This window comes from Peromyscus maniculatus, chromosome 1 (genome assembly GCF_049852395.1).
Source record: "Peromyscus maniculatus bairdii isolate BWxNUB_F1_BW_parent chromosome 1, HU_Pman_BW_mat_3.1, whole genome shotgun sequence".
Lineage (NCBI taxonomy): Eukaryota > Metazoa > Chordata > Mammalia > Rodentia > Cricetidae > Peromyscus > Peromyscus maniculatus.
Genome location: NC_134852.1, coordinates 25069737 through 25088464, shown reverse-complemented (window position 1 = coordinate 25088464; position 18728 = coordinate 25069737). Strand labels below are relative to the sequence as shown.

The following is an 18728-nucleotide window of genomic DNA, read 5'->3' as shown; positions in this document are numbered from 1 at the left end:
AAGCAGGTAACGTGACTCGGTGGGTACAGGAACCTCCTGCCAAGCCTCTATATAACTGTGGTTAATCCCTAGACGCCATGTGGTAGCAGAGAACATTTTTTGCAGATTGTTCTCTGGTCTCCACACATGTGTCACGGCATGCATGCTCCCTTCCCTTCCCAAAATTCAAACTATGAAAAAAGCTGGGATCCTAGCACTCAGGAGATAGAGACAGGAGACTCACCTGGAGTTTGAGGACAGCTTAGATTCACAGGAGGAGCCTGTCTCCAAAAACTTAAGAAAAAAAAAAAAAGTGCATTTTGGCTTAGTGATTAAGAATGCTTAATACTTTTGCAGAAACTGGGTTCAGCTCCCAGCATCTACATAGTGGCTCACAAATGCATGTAGTTCCAGTTCTTGGGGACCATCTGCCCTTTGGTCTCTGAGGGCTCCAGGCACTCATGTGATACAAGGAATACATGCAGGAAAAAAAAAAACAAACACCATAAAATAGCCGGGCAGTGGTGGCGCACGCCTTTAATCCCAGCACTCGGGAGGCAGAGCCAGGCGGATCTCTGTGAGTTCGAGGCCAGCCTGGGCTACCAAGTGAGTCCCAGGAAAGGAGCAAAGCTACACAGAGAAACCCTGTCTCGGGGGGGGGGGGGGGGGGGAACACCATAAAGTAATATATATTTTAATTTTTTTTTTTAGGGACGGTGTCACTATGTAGCTCTGGCTGTCCTGGAACTCATTATGCCGATCAGGCTGGCCTTGAACTCACAGATTCATATGCATAGGTCTCTCTGAGTGCTGGGATTAAAGGTGTGTGCTACCACTGCCTGGGTCGGCATATTTTTTTTCAATTTAAAGCAAACAACAACAAAATTGGGCTGAGGGTGTAGCTAAGTGACAGAACCTGGGCACAAGCCTACTTCATTTTTTTGAGCTGAGGATCGAGCCCAGAGCCTTGCGCTTGCTAGGCAAGCACTCTACACACACACACACACACACACACACACACACACACACACACACACACGTCCCTGTAAAAGTTCAGTGAAGTTCTGTTGGCAATTCCTGCTAACTGAAACTGAAGTAATCCTAATGTCCATGAGACGGGGTTGGACAAATTGAAGCCATCCATCAGATGGAATACCTCACAGCAGTTTAAGATGGCCAATTTGGTGGTCATATCCACTGCAGGTCTGTAATCCTACCTCAGTACTGAAGAGGAGGCAGGAGAATCAGTTTAGAGCCAATCTCAACTGAGATTTTTTTTTTCCTTTCCGTTTTTTTTTTTTTTTTTTTTTTTCGAGACAGGGTTTCTCTGTGTAGTTTTGGAGCCTGTCCTGGATCTTGCTCTGTAGCCCAGGCTGGCCTTGAACTCACAGAGATCCGCCTGGCTCTGCCTCCTGAGTGCTGGGATTAAAGGCGTGCACCTCCACTGCCCGGCTCTTCTCAACTGAGATCTTTATTTTTTAAAAAGTAATAATAATAATAATAATAATTTAAGTGCCAGCAAGTTGCTTAACAGGTAAAGGAGCTTGTGCACCTGACAGTCCAGGGGTCAAACTGAGGTTATCAGGATTGGCGGCAAGGAGCTTTTTTTAAGCCAAGGTCCACATAGTCCTGGCTGGCCTGGAACTGTATATATCTATATCAATATATCGCATGCTGTTCTTGACCTTGAGGCAATCCTCCTGCCTCAGTCTCCCAAGTGCTGAAATTAGAAGCATGTGCCACCACGCTCAGCTTTGGTTATACCGCTGTTTCCTCCAAACTTTCAATGTATTTTTTTGAATTGGTCAAAGTTTCTAAAACTAAGGTTTCTTTGGCAAGATGAGGTGATGAAACCAGTTACGTTTCCAGCGGCCACTGGCTTTTGCTTACTAAATTAGAGGACCAGTAGCTCAAAAGTCTGAGCGAAAAAAAGAGTCCAGAGATTGAGGACCACATGCAGGCCTCCCGGGATGCCGCAGAAGAAACCCACTCCCCTGCTACCCTCCGCAGCGCCGGAGGGGGTGCGGTCCCTTTAAGGCACCCAGAAAGGGGCTGTCGGGACCGGAAGTGGCCCTCTTTACTTCCTCTCTTCACGTGGAGCGGACCAGAAGTGACGCGTGAGGCCCGGGAGCTGCGGACGCGGAGGCGGACGGAGTCGGAGTCGCAGGCGCCGCGGGGTCTCCGGGACAGGTGACCGGGGGAGGGGGCCGGGAGCGCGCCCGGAGAGGGCGGGGCCTGCCCGCCCACGTGAGGGGAGCGGGAGCGCGCGCGGGCGGGCGGGCGGGAGGCGAGCCGCCGGCGGGGGCGGGGTCAGGGTACCCCGCGGGGGGCGGGGACACGACGCCCACATGGGGCCGCCGGAGGGGCGCCGTGGGGCGGGCCGTGAGCGTGTGGGCGGGGGCGGGCGGCCGGGCGGGCCGTGAGCGTGTGGGCAGGGCTGGGCGGGCGGGCGGGGCCTGAGTCCGGGTGGCTGCCGGCGCGGGGCGGAGCTTCGAGCTTGGGGCCGGGCTGGGGCGGGGCCAGAGTCTTGGCTGGAGGACTGGTGGGCAGGCCCGGGACGTTGGGGGCGGGGCCAAGGGGCGGAGCCGGGGCGGGACAGGACAGCCTGGGGGCGGGGCCAGAGTCTTGGCTGGGGGGACTGGCGGGCAGGCCCGGGACGTTGGGAGGGGACGCCGGGGGCGGGGCCAAGGGTCGTGGGGGCGGGGCCAAGGGGCGGAGCCATGGCGGGACAGCACAGCCTGGGGGCGGGGCCAGAGTCTTAGCTGGAGGACTGGTGGGCAGGCCCGGGACGTTGGGAGGGGACGCCGGGGGCGGGGCCAAGTTCCGTGGGGCGGGGCCAAGGGCGGAGCCGGGGCGGGACAGGACGGGCTGGGGGCGGGACTAGAGTATTGCGGGGAGGGGGGAGCCTAAGGGGTGGGGCTTGGGCGGTGGGCGGGAAAGCTGGGGGCAGGGCCAAGATGCAGCGGGGCGGGATAAAGGGAGGTGGGCGGTGAGGCTGGGGGCAGAGCCTGGGTATTGCAAGGGGGCCTTAGGGATCAGGGCTTTGGCAGGGACGAGAGCCACGGGGGCGTGTCCATGAGGGCGCGGGGCGGGGCGGGGCGGAGACGAGGTGGCCCTGCTTTTGGCGGAGCCAAAGTTTTGAGTAGTGCAGGGGGAAGGGGTAGGGTTGGGGCGTCGGTTGGGTGAAGAGGAGGTGAGTGAGCTGGGGCTTTGTGCTGGGTGTTGGTTTCATTAGGGGGCGTGGTTTTGGCGTTGATTGTGTTAGGGAGTGGCTGGAGTTTTTTAAGGGGGTGGAGCCAGGGTTTGGGGCGGAGACGCCCTGGGCAAGCCTGGAGAGTTTCTTACTTTTTGAAGTGGGTCCTGATCCTTACCCAGAAGCTAGGGCCGGGTGCAGAGGCTGTCTGACACTTGATAGAGACGGGGCCAAAATGTCAGTTTTGCAGATGGGGTTAGAGTGCTAGGGGGAGAAGGGTCAGGGTGGAGCCAGAAAGTTTTCCTTGGACATAAACGCATCGGAAGCTGGAGGAGGAGGCGGGACTCAGAGGCGTAGCCAGAATGTTTCCTGGCACATTGGGGGCGTGACCATAGGTTAAGTTGGAGGCGGAGCCATATTATTTATTTTTTATGGGTGGGGCCAGAAATCTGATGGGAAAGGGGAGGCCTGAAGTTTCATCCCGGTCACGGGTGGGACCAGGGAGATTTGTGGAGGTCAGGGGCGCGGCTGTGGCTGGCAGTTTTCTCTCGAAAGCCTCTGTAGAAATTCTGTCTTCTGGGCTGAGTATCACTATGGAGGTCAAGTCCTGTCCAGGAAGCCCCCTGAAGTCGATCCTGGGCCTGCTTGCAGAATCTTTTCCGGCTTGGTAGGAGATGATGAGTGCATTTTCAGGATGCTGGGGGCTGGGCTGAGTCAGTCTTAGGGGGAGGCATGGATTAAAGTTCTCGGAGAGTTGGAACTGATTTTCATTCTGTTTTATTTATTTTGTGCATGTATGTGTGATCACACGGAGGTCAGAGGACACCTGGTGGGAGTCAGTTCTTTCCTTCCACTTTGTGGGTCCTGGAGATTGACCTCAGGTTCTCAGGCTTGGCGGCAAGCACTTTTATCCCCGGAGCCATCCCTCTGGCCCTCTAGAAGTTACTTTTGCTGGTTGTAGCTGACCTTCTGAGATCCTGGTCCTGGCTAAAATGATAGGATATGGAGCCTGGGCTGACATCTTTGTTTGGAGGAACTAGTATTAGGTACAGGGGTGGGGCCAGAATCTTCCCGAGGTGGGAAGATTAATTGCATGGGTGGCTGTAAAACTGTAGGGCAGGTTTGTCTTTCTTTAGGAAAGAGGCGAGGCTAGTACTTGAGAATTCCCTTGATGAAGTACAGGTGTATGTTTCTGTGAGTCTGTGTAAAGGAGAGGAGCCAGCATCTCAGAATGCTGTTGGTCTTAACCTACTGTTCTCTCTGCCCCCAGGAGCCCCCAGTGCTACGTTTATTTTCTGTGAGGAGATCACAGCCCATGAGATGGTGAGCTGCAAAGTGGAGAAGTGGGTTGGGAAGGTGGGATCCAGAGACCGAGTGCTCAGACCCTGGGGCAATGCCCCTCCCTCAACCACCTCCCCACCACAGGCTACCACACTAGATTTGAAATCAAAGGAGGAGAAGGATGCTGAGTTGGACAAGAGGATCGAGGCTCTGCGTCGGAAGAATGAGGCCCTCATCCGGCGCTACCAGGTGCCCTAGCCCTGCCCTGGGAGACCCCATCCCCTCTCCCCGCAGTGAGTTTTTCCCACCTCTCCCTTCAAGCTTTCTCATGTTTCCCCTTCACTCACAGGACGAAAACCAAAGGCCTTAGTCTGCCTTTCCTTCCTCCATCCCATCATTCATTCATCATTTATTCATAGTCTGCTCGCTGAAGTCTCCAGATTCTTAGCTCCATGTTGTGTGGTGCTGGGGATGTAGACCCTGGACCTGTTCTTAGGCTCCACAGTCCAGTTTGGGACATAGTTGCCCTCTGTAATGCCCCAGACTAGACAAGGCTGGGATGGGGGAATTAACAGGTCTGTGGGAGTCTAGAGTTCCCCCTCTAGCCTGAGGACATTGGGGAGGGCTTTCTGGTAGAGGGGCTTCTGAGAACTGAAGGGTGCCTAGATATCAGCTAATGGGAAGGAGGTGGTTACATTTCAAACAAGACGAACAACTTGGGCAAATGTTTGGATGCAGAGAGGGCTTGGAAAGTCAGTTTTTGGAGAATTGATCTAGGGAGGTTATCAGGGGCCAGCCGAGTTGGTTGGAGAATGCTTAAGGGCACTAGGGAGCCATGGTAGACTTTGAATGGGAGTGAGACCTGGTCAGAATACCTCTTTATGGGGACACTCATTTTTCTGTGTGCTGATGGATGAGAGGGAGTCCAGATAGTAAGGAGAAATCTGGGGCAGGGCCCTTTGTTGGAGAGGACAGGTCTGGCTCAGGGTTAGGCTGTTGAAAGAGTCTCAGTGACCAAGGGTAGTTGGGGCCAGAGTGGGAGGGGGAGGGAGGGTCGAGGGCAGAGCCCAAGTGGAGGTTGTGGGGCTGTCTTTATGAAGGGACCTGGGAGGAGGGTGGTCCTCATTGACTCATTCTTCATGCATTCATTCATTAAAAAAATAAACATCGGGTTTGATTGTATGCCAGGCGGCACTGTAGGCTGGGAGGAGGGGTGTATCAGCGAAGAGTCCAACAGGTATCCCCATGTTTTATCAAGCAGGGGATGCGAACAGAGAGAGTGGCAGATAGGTGGTGGGACATTTGAAACCCGAGAGTTATAGGGTCAAGGAACTCACTCTAGCAGAGGAGCGGCTGGCACAAAAACCCTGGGGTCCAAGCCCAGGGCACACCTGAGCCCTGGGGAATAGCAAGAAGGCCAGTGTGTGTGCAGGAGAGGGCCCCACGATGGGGAAGCATTTGCTCTTACAGATGGGCTTCCTTCCAGAGGGGCTTTGGAACAGCAGAGCCACATGGAGGATTTGATGGAAGATGCTGTGACGAATGTCTAAAGCTCTGGAGAGAAGTCTGAGTAGGAAGTGCAGGAGAATGTAGAGGACTGTGGGAGTCCAGCTGGTGTACAGGAACCCTCACACCCCATCCCCCTGGATATTTGTTCTTAGGAGATCGAGGAGGACCGGAAAAAAGCTGAATTGGAGGGTGTGGCAGTGACAGCCCCTCGGAAGAGCCGTTCCATGGAGAAGGAGAATATGGCAGTGGAGGTGGAGAGTCCAGCATGTCTGAATGCTCAGGATGGGGAGGAGGGAGAGGGCTGAGCCTGGGACCCAGAACTGCCAGCTGCCTCGCTCGGGGTCTAGCATGTCCCAGGGTACCTTTCCTTTGACTGACTTCTCCTCCTTCCCTCTTTCAGGAGAAGAGCCTGGGTCCCTCTCGGAGGACTCCTGGGACCCCTCGGCCCCCAGGGACCAGCAGAGGGGGCCGGACTCACCCCCAGCAGGGAAGCCGGGCAGGAGTAGGCCGGGCATCCCGAGGCTGGGAGGATGGTGCCGGGGAGCAGCTTCGAGGAGGAACTGGGGGCCGGGGCCGGAGAGGCCGGGGCCGGGGACCCCCTCATCTCTTAGGGGCAGGAGACAACTCAGCCTCTGATCGCAAGTCCAAGGTAGACCAAGTAGACCATGAAGCTTGGGCCAAGCTTCTATTCCCTGGTGTTCATTCATTCATTCATTTTTCTCATCTTGGGCCCTGTGCATATTAGATGCGTGCTACATCCGCAGCCCTTAGCTTTTACTCTGAGACAGGATCTCATCTCACTAGGTTGCTCAGGCTGGCCTTGGACTTGGCATCCTCCTGCTCAGCCTCCTCGGTGGCTGGGAAAACAGGCCTGCACTGCTCTGTCCTGCTAGTTCATTTCTTTCTCTTTGCCTTTTCTCCACTCTCGCTTGGATGGACTCCTCCCTGACCCTCCGTCTTTGTGTCCCTTGCCCCCACCTCCTGCTGGCGCTCTAAGGGCTTCTCTTCTTTCCCTCCTGACCAGCGCTCTGCATCTGTCTCAGGTTCTGATTCTGACTTATGCTCCTGCCTCTGTTTCCTAACTGACATTCAGACTTGTGCGTGGGGCTCACTCTGTGTGTGTGTGTGTGCGCGTGTGTGCGTGTGTGCTCAGATTCATGTGGGGAGTAGTGGGCCTTGCTGTGACTGCTCCGTCCCCAGCAGGCAACTGCCTGGGCCATGGCTCACAGCTTGGGATGTACTTGGGTCCAAGCCGCTTCTGTGAATCTCTGCCGTTTGGTGAGGTGGCTTTCTCCCTGGGAGTTAGGATTCTTGCTCTAACGGGGAATACAGATTAGACCAAAGGGCATTGTAAGCACCCTGCGGTCAGGCATTGTGTCCTCAGAGCAGGCACTTGGCAAATGCCAGAGCTGGACTGTTCGGGTTTGCTAAGTGCGGTGAGGGCTTTGAGGGAACTCAGTCCCCAGAACCCACAGAAAAGAGAGGAGTGTGGTGGTGCAGCCTTGTAATCTGTACCCTAGAAGCTGGGGTGGAGACGAGTGGACCCTGGGCTCTGTGGTCTGCCATCCTAGCCTGCGTGGTGAGCCATGCCAGTGAGAGACCCTGTTTAAAGGGTGATGGGCCTGGTGCCACGGTGCACACATTTACTTCAGCAGAGGGAGGCAAGCAGATCTCTGTGCTAGAGAGTTCCAGGCCAGCCGGAGACCCTGTCTCCAAAGGGAAAAACAGAGGCTAGCAGTCAAAGTCCTGCTGGCCTCCCCACGTGAACACGCACGTGCGTGCACATGGGCACAGCCGGACCCCACATGCAATGAATAGCCTCAGTAGAATCTGGATTTGTTTCTCTTGTGGGCTGAGCTAAGTAATGTGGATCAGGAAGCCATGGCCTGCTCACCCCTAGGATTGTTGTCCACAAGGTAGAGCCTGGGTCACTGACAGAGAAAACACAATTTCTTACACTTCTGTCGGGAAGCACTTGGCCACACCCACCAGTAATGGGGTCTGGGAAATGAGAGTCCTGTCCAGTTGGCTGCTCTTTGTAAACTGTTAGTGTTGCAGATGGTAGTTGTTGCAGGGGTAGTCACTAGTTGCTTGCCACGTCACTGTCTCCATGCACCGTTTCTGTGGTGGCTGAGGTATGCCAGGGTCCCCACATGCAGACAAGTTCCAGGCCAGGCACCCCTTGTCACCTGCCTGTCCGTGGAGAATTAGGACGGCCCTGTTTTTTCTGCAGTTAGTCGTGTGGTTCTTTCTGACAGTCTTGGTGCCATCTTGTCTCCCCAGGAATGGGAGGAGCGGCGCAGGCAGAACATCGAGAAGATGAATGAGGAGATGGAGAAGATAGCAGAGTACGAGCGCAACCAGCGGGTCAGCACCGGGCAGCCTGGGGTGGACTGAGTGGGAAGCGCCCTGTGTTTCCCAGCCTGCCCACCCGCTGCCTCTTCTGCTGCAGGAAGGGGTACTGGAGCCCAACCCAGTACGCAACTTCCTGGATGACCCCCGCCGTCGGGGTGGACCCCTGGAGGAGCCTGAGAGGGACCGCCGCGAGGGCAGCCGCCGGCATGGCCGAAACTGGGGAGGTTCTGACTTCGAGCGGGTGCGCTCTGGCCTGGAGCACGAGAGACAGGTGGGTGCTGCAGCTTCCCAGGGCTGTGCCCTGGCCTGGCTGGGCTGGCAGAGCAGGTGCTGCTTTCTGTGTGGGGTTAGCGCCCGCTTGATCTGGGGGCTTTTGAGCTAAGGACTCAGGCTGGTTTGGATCTCACTGTGTAGTTCAAGCAGTTGGGTTACCAGGCTTGGCCAGTGTTTTGTGTTTTCTGTTTTCTTTTTGAGATGGGGTCTCACTGTTTAGCCCTGGTGACCTGGAACTCCAGCCCAGCCCAGTTTACATGGAGTTCCAGCTTTAAGCCCAGGACAGAGACCTGCCTGCTTCCACCCCAGTGCTGGGTTAAAGCTGTGCACCACTCACTGTGCCTCGCTGCCAGGGTTTTCTTGGTTAAGGATTCTTGGTTAGACTTTTTGTTGCCATGGCACACCACCCAGGGTCTTAGAGCTGCTGAATAAACTATCCACCAGTGAGCTCCACCCCAGTCCTTTTAGCTGAATGAAGCTGCCCAGGCAGTCCTGAACTCTTGATCCTCCTGCTTCAGCCTCCCAAGTGCTGGGATTACTGGCCAGGGAAAATAGTTCTAAGACAAAACGCAGTGAACCGAATGGGTAAAAGTCTAATTAAAGGCTGGGTATTCTAAAATATCATGACCCCAAAGAGTGAGGGAGGGGTGGGGATGTTTCCTAAGGAGATGAGGAGAGGGCCGGAGAGATGGTTCAGTGATTAAGAGTGCTTGAGTGATGCTGGGCGGTGGCGGTGCACGCCTTTAATCCCAGCACTCGGGAGGCAGAGCCAGGTGGATCTCTGTGAGTTCGAGGCCAGCCTGGTCTACAGAGTGAGTTCCAGGACAGTCAGGGCTACACAGAGAAACCCTGTCTCAAAAAACAAAAACAAAACTAAACAAAAAAGAGTGCTGAATGCTTTTCTGGAGTACTCAAGTTAGTTCCCAGCACCCACATTGGGCAAGTAATGACTGCCTGTAACTCCAGCTCTTCTGGCCTCTGTGGGTACCTGCACACACTTGGCATATATTCACATACTTTGGCATATACCAGAAAATGTCTAAAAAGGGGAAAGATGGGGAGATGGGTCAGTGGGTAAGAAAGTGCTTATTGCATAAGCACTAGGAGCTGGCTTTGAGTCCCCAGCACTCCTGTGAAAAAGGTTGGGTATGACTCCATGCATGCCTAGGGAGGGAGGCAGGAAGATCTCTGGGCCTTGCTGGCTGCTAGCTAGCCTAGGTCAGATACCCTGCGGTCAGAGAGACCCTGCTTCAAGGGAATAGGCTGGGGGGGGGGCAGCAAGACACTCCTCTGACCTCTACATGTACATGTCCACAGATGTGCGAACACCCCCCCCCACACACACACACACACAAATACAAATGGAATGTTTGATTCTAGAAAGATGAGACCCAGCACTTGGGAGGTGGAGGCAGGCCAGTCTGATGTGGGCATTTTCTTACCTGGGGGGTCTGTCTTCCCAAACAGCTCTAGTTTGTGTCAAGTTGATGTAAAACTAGCCAGCAGGAGCCTTTGATCCCAGCACTCGGAGGCAAAGGCAGGTGGATCTCTGTGACTGGTCTACAGAGTGAGTTCCAGGATAGGCTCCAAAGCTACACAGAAAAGCCCTGTCTCAAAAAACAAAAAACAGCCGGGCGGTGGTGGCGCACGCCTTTAATCCCAGCACTCGGGAGGCAGAGCCAGGCGGATCTCTGTGAGTTCGAGGCCAGCCTGGGCTACCAAGTGAGCTCCAGGAAATGCGCAAAGCTACGCAGAGAAACCCTGTCTCGAAAAACCAAAAAAAAAAAAAAAAAAAAAAAAAAAAAAATCAAAAAACAACAACAAAAAAGAAAACCAACAACAACAAAAAATCCTAGCTAGCACAAGGGGTTTAAGGCCAATAATGAGTTTGAGGCAGCCGTCCTGGGCTATGAGACCCTGTCCTGAAACCAAAAATAATAGATACAAAGACATAGAGCCTTTCTGAGGAGGCGCCTCAGCCACCCATGAGTGTCCTGAACAGTGGCCCTGTTTGTGTCTGGGGGAGGGGTGTGGAGGGGAGCTGGAGTCTGACTGCCTGTGGTGCCTGCAGGGCCGCAGGGCCGGCCTGGGCAGTGGGGGCGACATGACAATGTCCATGACGGGCCGAGAGAGGTCGGAGTACCTGCGCTGGAAGCAGGAGAGGGAGAAGATTGACCAAGAGCGCCTGCAGCGACACCGCAAGCCCACTGGGCAGTGGCGGCGGGAGTGGGATGCCGAGAAGACCGATGGCATGTGAGTCGGTCTTCCTGCTGGGTGTGGGCTCCGGCCACTGTCATTGTTGTGGGTATTGGTGATGTTGGCTACAGCGTGATCTACCTGCCGTGTCTCAGTAGTGTGTGAAGCCTGTCTTTCTCTTTCTCCCTTGGTACTGGGGACTGAACCCATGGCCTCTGGCATGCCGACTAGTGTGCACTGCCGAGCTAGCTTCTCAGACCCTCACTGGTGGATTCTAGACAGGTACTGCACCATAGAGACACCCCCAGTTCCTCACTGGTGGATTCTAGACAGGTACTGCACCATAGAGACACCCCCAGCCCCTCACTGGTGGATTCTAGACAGGTGCCGCCCCGTAGAGACACCCCCAGCCCTCACTGGTGGATTCTAGACAGGTACTGCACCGTAGAGACACCCCCAGCCCCTCACTGGTGGATTCTAGACAGGTACTGCACCGTAGAGACACCCCCAGCCCCTCACTGGTGGATTCTAGACAGGTGCTCTGCCATGGAGCCGTCTCTACAGCTCCCACTCCCCACCTTTAAAGTTTTTACAAAAATTTATATGTACTGAGTGCTTTGTCTGCATGTATGTTTGTGTGTGCCTGCTGCCCATGGATGCTAGGAGAAGGTGTCAGATCCCCTGAAACTGTAGTTACAGAGGGTTGGTTGTGAGCTACCGTGTCGGCACTGGGAACTGAACCTGGGTCCTCTGGAAAAGCAGCCAGAGCTGAGAGTCACCTCTTCTGCCCTTTCACCTGTTGACTTTCTGAGACAGTATGTTCCCTCGGTTGGCTTCGATCTTTCAGTCTTCCTGCCTGTTAGATCCTGAAGTCACAGACAGTTGTGAGCTGTCATGTGGGTGCTGGGAATTGAACCCAGGTCCTGTGAGCCATCACTACAGCTCCTTACATATTTTTATTGAGAGAGGCCACAGAAGACAGCTCATGGGAGTCCGTCTTACCGTGTGGGCCTGGCTGTGCAGCTCCAGTGGGCGTGGAGTTCAGCATCCTCCAGCCTTGGCCTGCAGATGCCCAGCTTGTGTATGAAAAGCTTCCTTTGTCACTTGCTCACAGGCCTGCCGGCCTTTGTTGACTGCGGCTAGCAAAGAATTGCAGGCCACTCAGGCTCTGTGTCTCCCTGCATAGTGAGCTTGACCGATGACCGATGTCCGAGAACACACAGCTAGCAAAGGCTCGGGGTAGGGAACCACCGCTGCTGATCCCCGGTGCCTGGCTGTCTTAGACTCACTCAGAACCTTCTGCCTGCCCATAGATTGGAGTTGTTGGTACTGACAGTTTACTTGTTTACTCTTTCTTGTTTACTTTTTGTATCCTTGAGACAAGGCCTCACGTAGCCAAGGCTGACCTTGAATTTGCTGTGGAGTCAAGGACAGCCTGAACCCGATTCTTTTGCCTCCACTTCTGAAATGCTCGGGTCCCTGACATGTGACACCATGCCGGGCCCACAGTTATGTCCTTGCTCTGTTTTGAACATGCCCTGAGTGTTCATTCTGGGGTGCAGGCTGTGGGCAGCAATCCCAAGGGACTTGAGTCACTTGGGTGACTGGATACACAGGTGCAGAGGTCAGTGGGAAGTGAACCATCTCTCCAGCCCCACGGTTTTATTCCAGAGGCCGCAGTTGTGTCTCTGTCTGCTTCTGTCACTAGGAAGCTGGGTTTGCCTCTCATCCCCCATTCTGTCTGCCTCATCTCCCCTGCTTTCTCTGGTCTCTCCCCCGTTCCTCAGCTATTGCTTGTTCTGCCCTCTCTTCCTAGGTTCAAGGACGGGCCAGCTCCTACCCATGAGCCGTCCCACCGCTATGGTGAGTAGTACCTTGGAAAGGGTTAAGCAGTGGGGTTTAGTGTGGCGTGTGCTGTGTCCCCATCCCCTAAGTCCTTGGATCTGGGTTTCTGTTGTAGATGACCAAGCTTGGGCAAGACCCCCTAAGCCCCCCACTTTTGGAGAGTTCCTTTCTCAGCACAAAGCAGAAGTCAAGAGCCGCAGGAGGAGAAAGAACAGTCGACCCCCGGCCAAGGTGGCCCCTCGTGCCTATAGGTGGGGTGTCCCTCCCTTGGGACGTTCCCTTTCTCATTGTGTTTGGGTGTGTGGAGTCCGTCTCTCTGGCTCGAGTTTGAGGGTGCACTGATCTGTCTTGGCTCTGTTCGCGTCTGCTGTTCCCTCTGCCTTCAGTGCAGCAAGTCAGATGCTCTCTGAGAAGTCAGTCCATCCCTCACCCAGACCTTATCCTGTCTCTGTCCACTCCAGTGACCATGATAATCGCTGGGAGACAAAAGAGGAAGCTGTGTCCTCAGCCCCTGAGTCCTCTCAGTCCATGTCCCTGGCGGAGACACCCACACAGGTAAGGCAGAGCAGTGTAAAGCAGGGTGTGTGTATGGGGGGTTCAGGCCCCAAGTCTTTCTCTGACCTGCCTGTGTTCCAGCAGCCTCCAGAGACCCCAGTGCCAGCTCACCGGCCTCCTGAGGAGGATGGTGAGGAAGATGAGGGGGAGGAGGAGGAGGGAGAAGAGGAGAGGGAAGACGATGAGGAGGATGAAGAATGGGAGGACGTGAGTGAAGACATCACTGAGGAGGAGGAGGAGGAAGAAGAGGAAGAGGAGTTTGAGGAGGACGAGGGTCCTAAGGAGCAGGAAGCCCCGGCTGTTCTTGGAGAGCCTGGAGAGGCCGAGCCTGCTGGGAAGCCCACCAGTGAGCAGGCGGACCCTGCGCCCGCCGGGCCCCCGGAGTCGCTGTCCCCGGTCCCTGTTGAACCTCCCAGCCCCTTCTCGCCCTCTGGGGACCACCAGCCTGTGTCTGACTGGGGTGAGGAGATGGAACTGAATTCTCCCAGCACTTCCCACCCACCCGGTGCCCACTCTGCGGGTGAGGCCTGGCCTTTTGGGAATGCATGAGACTGCTGCCTCTGTGTGTGTGTGTGTGTGTGTGTGTGTGTGTGTGTGTGTGTGTGTGTGTGTGCGTGCGCATGCGCGCGCGTGTGCTCATGCTCCTGTGAGCTCACAAGGGTGTGGCTGTGCTCACACCTCCCTCAACCCTTGTAGCAGGGACAGGCAGTTGGTGCCTACTCCGTGCCCTCAGCCCATTCCCTAGAGCCTGCTCTTGCTGGTTCAGAGCCTCTCTCCAATAAAAAGTTCACTTCCTTAAATGACACACCCCCACCGTGTCCTTGAGCCCCCCTGCTCCCCTGGCATGGGGAGATGTTTGGAAAAGGAGGGGCTTGACTGAGCCTCCCCTTCTCCAGGAGGTGACCAGCCAGCCCTTGCCTCCTTGGAGAGTGGGCCAACCTTGGCAGGAGCCCCGAAGTCTGAAGAAGAGGGGCCTGAGGCATCTCCAGGTGGGGTGCATGAGGCTGGTGGAGGTGGGTGGCCTGCTTGCATTCCTGGGGGGAGGGAAGGGCTTGGGGACAAAAAATGGGTGGGGCCTGTGGGATGGTGGGGGAACAGGGCACGGGGTGAGTCAGGCTCTGTGCCGTGCCCGGGTGGGCCTGGAGTCAGGTCTTGGTTGGTGCAGAGGTGGGCTGTACGGCTCCAGGCAATGGGAATTGTGAGTAGGGCTGGCCAGGAGCTGGGCTCAGGCATAGACAGCTCATTGAGGTAAAGGGCTGAAGCTAACTGGAAGGAGCAAAAGACGGGATTTGAAATCTGAACGTCCCCAAGGGGAAGAGGAGGCTGAATCTGTAGACTCTTGAGTTTGAGACTAATACTGGTTAGGGACCCTGTAAAAGCAAAACGTGGTTAAAGGTAGGAATGAATGAATGAATGAATGGAGTCGACTGTTAGGCTTATCTGAGAGCAAGGTTAGCATTTTGGGGCAGACCTGAGTGGGAATTTTGGACCCCACAGAGTAGAAGCAAGAGGCTGATCATTTTGGCCACCTTAAATGCGGTGGGTCAGGTTTCTTGCCGGTGTCCTCCTTCCTTTCCCCTGTATTGGGTAGGATGTGGAGCAGAGCCCAGGAACGACAGTCAGATGAGGGGTGGGGACGGAGGCCGAGGGGCCGGGCCATACAAAAGTTTGAGGTCCTGGGAGGATGATGGTTATGTCATTACCTAAGCGCTCCCCAGTAGTCGACGGAGTCGGATTGGAGAGGCTCTGCTTCGTGGGCCTCCTGAGGGTTGAGTAAACTGGAGACCAAGTGCAGATGGGTTTGACTGAGGTGCGGGGCAGGGCGGGTTGGGCAGGCTGGCTATCCATTTACCGCTTTTTATCTCCTCAGAGGTGGGCCCCGAGGGCCAGGAGACAGCGGAGATCACAGACTTCCAGAGGGTGCGTTTCTGCAAGGTGGTGGCGGCCGCTCCGCCGCCGGGGGCTGCCCGCTGACAGCGCCAGCGGACCGGGGCCTTAGCGCTCTTGCACTAACCTCCAGCTGCCTCGCTCCTCTGCTTCTGCTACACTCCGGCCAGGACGGGGTTAAATGTAGGGGGGAGGAGCCAGGTTAGCAACCGGGCCGGGCCGGGGATTCTTCTAAGTTCGCTGAGGACCGGTCTTGGCAATCTGAAAGGGGCTGTACCCTACCTCGCTGGTGGAGACCTCCGAGTCAGCCTCTGTGAGGCCCGGGTGTGCAGGATCCTGCAGCTAGGGCCTGGGACTCTCTGGAGGACATGAATTAAATGCGTGCTCCCGCCAACCTTTGAACTGTGCTGCTAGCGGGACAGGCTGGGCTGCTGTGCTTGGCGGGCTTTGCTGTGGCGGAAGAGGTGGGACGAGGGTGTGGTTCACCGTCCTGACACCTCTCCCCTCCCACCCCGCAGGCTGTCCTGCAATCCTGAAGACGCTGCTGGGCGGGGCGGCAGCGCAGGTTTGCCTGGCTCCCGGGCAGGCTGCTCTCCTCCCTGCAGCCCACTCCGGACCCTGCGCCTCTAGGGAGCGGGAGAAGTTACGCTGGTGCGGAGTTACTGGGGAAGGGGCCAGCTGGGGCGAGGGGCGGAGCTGAGTCCTCCAAACCCTGCAGCGGCCCAGAGATAAGAAGCCGGGAGGGGCGGGGCCGAGGTCCGGTGGGCGGGGCTAGCGTTCAGAGGCTCTGGGGGCCGTCCTCTCCAACCGACTGGGAACCTGACCTCCGGCGAGCGGAGGTGGCTTGTGTGCGGGGCTGCAGTCGGTGGAAGGAGGGAGGGTTCCGACAAGCTAGGAGGGGCCCAGAGCAGAGAGCAGGAGTCCCAGTTAGGGCGCTAGAACAGGCGGGTGTGGCTGCGAAGGGGCGTGGCTAATGCATTTTTCTTGATAGTGGTTGGGCCAGAGGCTGTAGGGGCGTGTCTAGGAGGTGAGGGTGTGGCCAGGCTTTGCGCGGGTGGGGGCCGGGGGCGGTGATTTAGGGCAGAGGGGGAGGAAGCTCTTGGAGGGGGCGTGGCCCTGCAGGGGGCGTGGTTTGCGTGAGGTGGTCTAGGGCGGGGCTGGGACCTCCGTGGGGGCGGTCCCGGGGTGGGGGCGGGACCAGCGCGGGTGGAGTGGGCAGCGCGATGCGGGGCTCGAGCTGTGTGGGCGGCGGTGGCGAGAGCCCGGGCGGTGCGGGGCTGAGCGAGGGTCCCCGCGGCCGATGGCTGCGCCTTGCCCCGGTCTGCGCCTACTTCCTGTGTGTGTCCTTGGCCGCCGTGCTGCTCGCCGTGTACTACGGGCTCATCTGGGTACCCACGCGGCCGCCCGCGGGCCCCGCCGACCCCCTGCCCAGCGCGCCTGCCCCTCCTTGCGCCCGTGCAGCGCCACCCGCCCCACCTCCTGCCGCCTCCTGCTTGCTCGGAGCTTCGGGCGGGCCAAGACCGCAGCCTGGACTGCCACGGAGCCGCCGCCACAGCCGCCGCCCAGCGCCGGGAGCGACGTCCGAGACCGCGAGCCGAGCGCCGGGATAGCCTGGCCCACTCCCACCGTGGCCTGCGCCAGCCCCATCTGCACCACTGGGCCTCGCCTGCGCGGCGCCTCCTCTCCCCGGCCGCGGTCCTGATCCTGCCTGACTTCATCCCACCCCGCTCCTCCTCGGGGCTCAGCGTTCATCCGCAATAAACTCCAGCCTCAGCTGCGCTCCCTGGTCTGTGGTCGTCTGCAGCGCGCGCTGGCCCCTTCTCCAACCCGCGGCCTCGCGGCCTTAGAGGCTTTCCTCTACCATTGCTCTCATGTAAATTTTGGGTTGGAATGGGGAAAAGCGGCTTGCCAGTTTCGGGGCCATTGAAGGTCAGATACTGTGAAGGCCTTACCAGTTTTTGGGGTGTCACGGGTCCTCGTATAGCGTTGGAGACAATCGTGCGTGCTGGGAACTGTGTCAGGGACAGAGGCTGTGCTCTTGTGCCCTGGCCAGTGATGCTGTAGCTTTTTTCCTGGGGTCAGAGAGATGAACCTGGGGTTTGGGTGGTGACAGGACACATTTGCTGCTTTGGGAAGTGGAGTATAAACCTGAACAAAAAAAAAAAAAAAAGGTGGGTACAGCCTCTGGTCTGCACTGCTGCTGGTGCCGTGGCTGAGACGTCGGCATAGCTTCTGATAAAGAAGTCAGGCGACTGAGTCCATTTCCCGTACCTGTGACTGCGGCCTGGCCCTAGGCCGGCCTGGGGTACCCTGCTTCAAGAAGGGCTTTTCCTGTATGACCTGCCCTCCCCTTGAGCCGGACAGCATCCCAGGAACCGAGCCTCGCGTCAGATGGGAGTATGTCATCTGTCCTTCTGGTTCCCTCCTGTTCACCAGCATTCCCCACATGCACAGCAATGTACTTCACCTCTCCAGTTTTGTAAAATGAAGATAGCACAATGTTGCTCACAGAATTAAACTAGCGATCCAAACCCAAGAACAGAGTTGGCTTGCTCCCTGTCTCCACCGTCAGCCCAAAGTGTCCACACCAGCAAGAGTTGGGAGGCCCTCTCTCCTGCCCCCACTGGCCTCCCTTTCTGCTTCCAGTTTCTCTTTCTTCCGCTCCATGGTGCTCAGCCTTTCTTCTTGTCTCCTTCCACTGTCTTCTGCCCGCTCCCCCCCTCTCCGTCTCTAGAGTGTCTCTGTATTTATTGTCTCTTGGGTCTCCTGGCTTCCTTCCCCTGCAGGGCTCTGCCACTGAGCTGGGCCCTGCCAGCCGTCGGATTGGAGGCCAGGTCTCACTACTACAGCTCCAACTGTCCCTGTGTCCCAGCAGACCTTCGTCCTCTGTCTTCTGAGTGCTGGGATTACAGGTGGGTGCCACTATGCCCAGCTTGTGGATTTGTATGCTGACTAGCTCTGATGACTTTAAACATTTTTTTGGGGGGTGGGATCGTTTTCACCTCACTCTCACATGGTGACAAATTAACTTGTACCAAGCTATTTATATATTTTTTATTTATCCCTTTTGGTGTGTTCACACATTTTGCTGCAAAAAGATATTACCATGTCTGGTGGGGGACGTGGACAGTGCCTGCCTAGGCCCCTGGGGGTTTGCATAAAAGATACAGATTGGCCTTTCTAAAATTGGATCAGCCCTGAGTTCTGAAGTGCATCTGTCCCTGAAGACCTCAGCTAAGGGACTGTAAACCTACAATTTGGCACACTGTCAAGCCTAGATTTATCTTAATTACTAGTTCAACATTTATTTAAAGGTTTTGGGGAAAAAAACCTAATTTTCCTTTTTTTTTTTTTTTTTTTTGGTTTCATATAGCCAAAGTTGGTTTTGAAGTCGCTGTTGTAGAAGAGGGATGGCATTTAACTTTTCCTGGGGAGACAGGAGCAAATGTCTACTCACCCCAAACAGGGCACTGCCAAGTGAATTTTGGGGGGTTGTTAATTACAGGAGCGTATGGGTGACTCAAGAGCCATTGAAAAGGCTGCTCTGGCTGGTGACTGACAGTTCACGCAAGTGGAGTCCCTGGAGCTGCCTGCCTGACCCACAGGCAGCTGAGCAGAGCAGGCTCAAGTTGCCACTTCACATGCTGGCCAAAGT

General features: G+C 56.2%; 2 protein-coding genes across 11 annotated transcripts; both read left to right on the top strand.

Moving 5' to 3' along the window:
* The first annotated feature begins 2040 nt into the window (after positions 1–2040).
* Ccdc9 (coiled-coil domain containing 9) lies at positions 2041–15756 on the top strand. Of its 10 annotated transcripts, none has more exons than XM_016009752.3 (15): positions 2041–2169; positions 4443–4495; positions 4598–4702; positions 6115–6213; positions 6363–6611; positions 8246–8329; positions 8415–8588; positions 10662–10843; positions 12603–12649; positions 12747–12882; positions 13093–13186; positions 13268–13646; positions 14083–14175; positions 15057–15106; positions 15592–15756. In XM_016009752.3, the coding sequence occupies exons 2-15, from the start codon at positions 4493–4495 to the stop codon at positions 15607–15609; spliced, it is 1713 nt and encodes a 570-aa protein (XP_015865238.1). In that variant the 5' UTR covers positions 2041–2169; positions 4443–4492; the 3' UTR covers positions 15610–15756. The 10 variants fall into 10 exon arrangements, with proteins under 10 accessions (XP_015865238.1, XP_015865237.1, XP_076428304.1 ...); XM_016009751.3 differs by having other exon boundaries at positions 14083–14199; XM_076572189.1 differs by lacking the exon at positions 15592–15756 and having other exon boundaries at positions 13271–13646; positions 15057–15467.
* A 458-nt stretch (positions 15757–16214) lies between these two features.
* Positions 16215–17612, top strand: Inafm1 (InaF motif containing 1). The gene has a single exon (XM_016009758.3). The coding sequence runs from the start codon at positions 16297–16299 to the stop codon at positions 16681–16683; it is 387 nt and encodes a 128-aa protein (XP_015865244.1). The 5' UTR covers positions 16215–16296; the 3' UTR covers positions 16684–17612.
* Positions 17613–18728: the final 1116 nt, after the last annotated feature.

Excerpts from the sequence above, each read along its gene's own strand:
- Ccdc9 (XM_016009746.3), top strand. Across the intron at positions 8,589-10,661 it reads GCCTGGAGCACGAGAGACAG|GGCCGCAGGGCCGGCCTGGG; the intron begins GTGGGTGCTGCA and ends TGGTGCCTGCAG. Across the intron at positions 12,883-13,092 it reads GTGGCCCCTCGTGCCTATAG|TGACCATGATAATCGCTGGG; the intron begins GTGGGGTGTCCC and ends TGTCCACTCCAG.
- Inafm1 (XM_016009758.3), top strand. The coding sequence starts at position 16,297 with ATGCGGGGCTCGAGCTGTGTGGGCGGCGGTGGCGAGAGCCCGGGCGGT.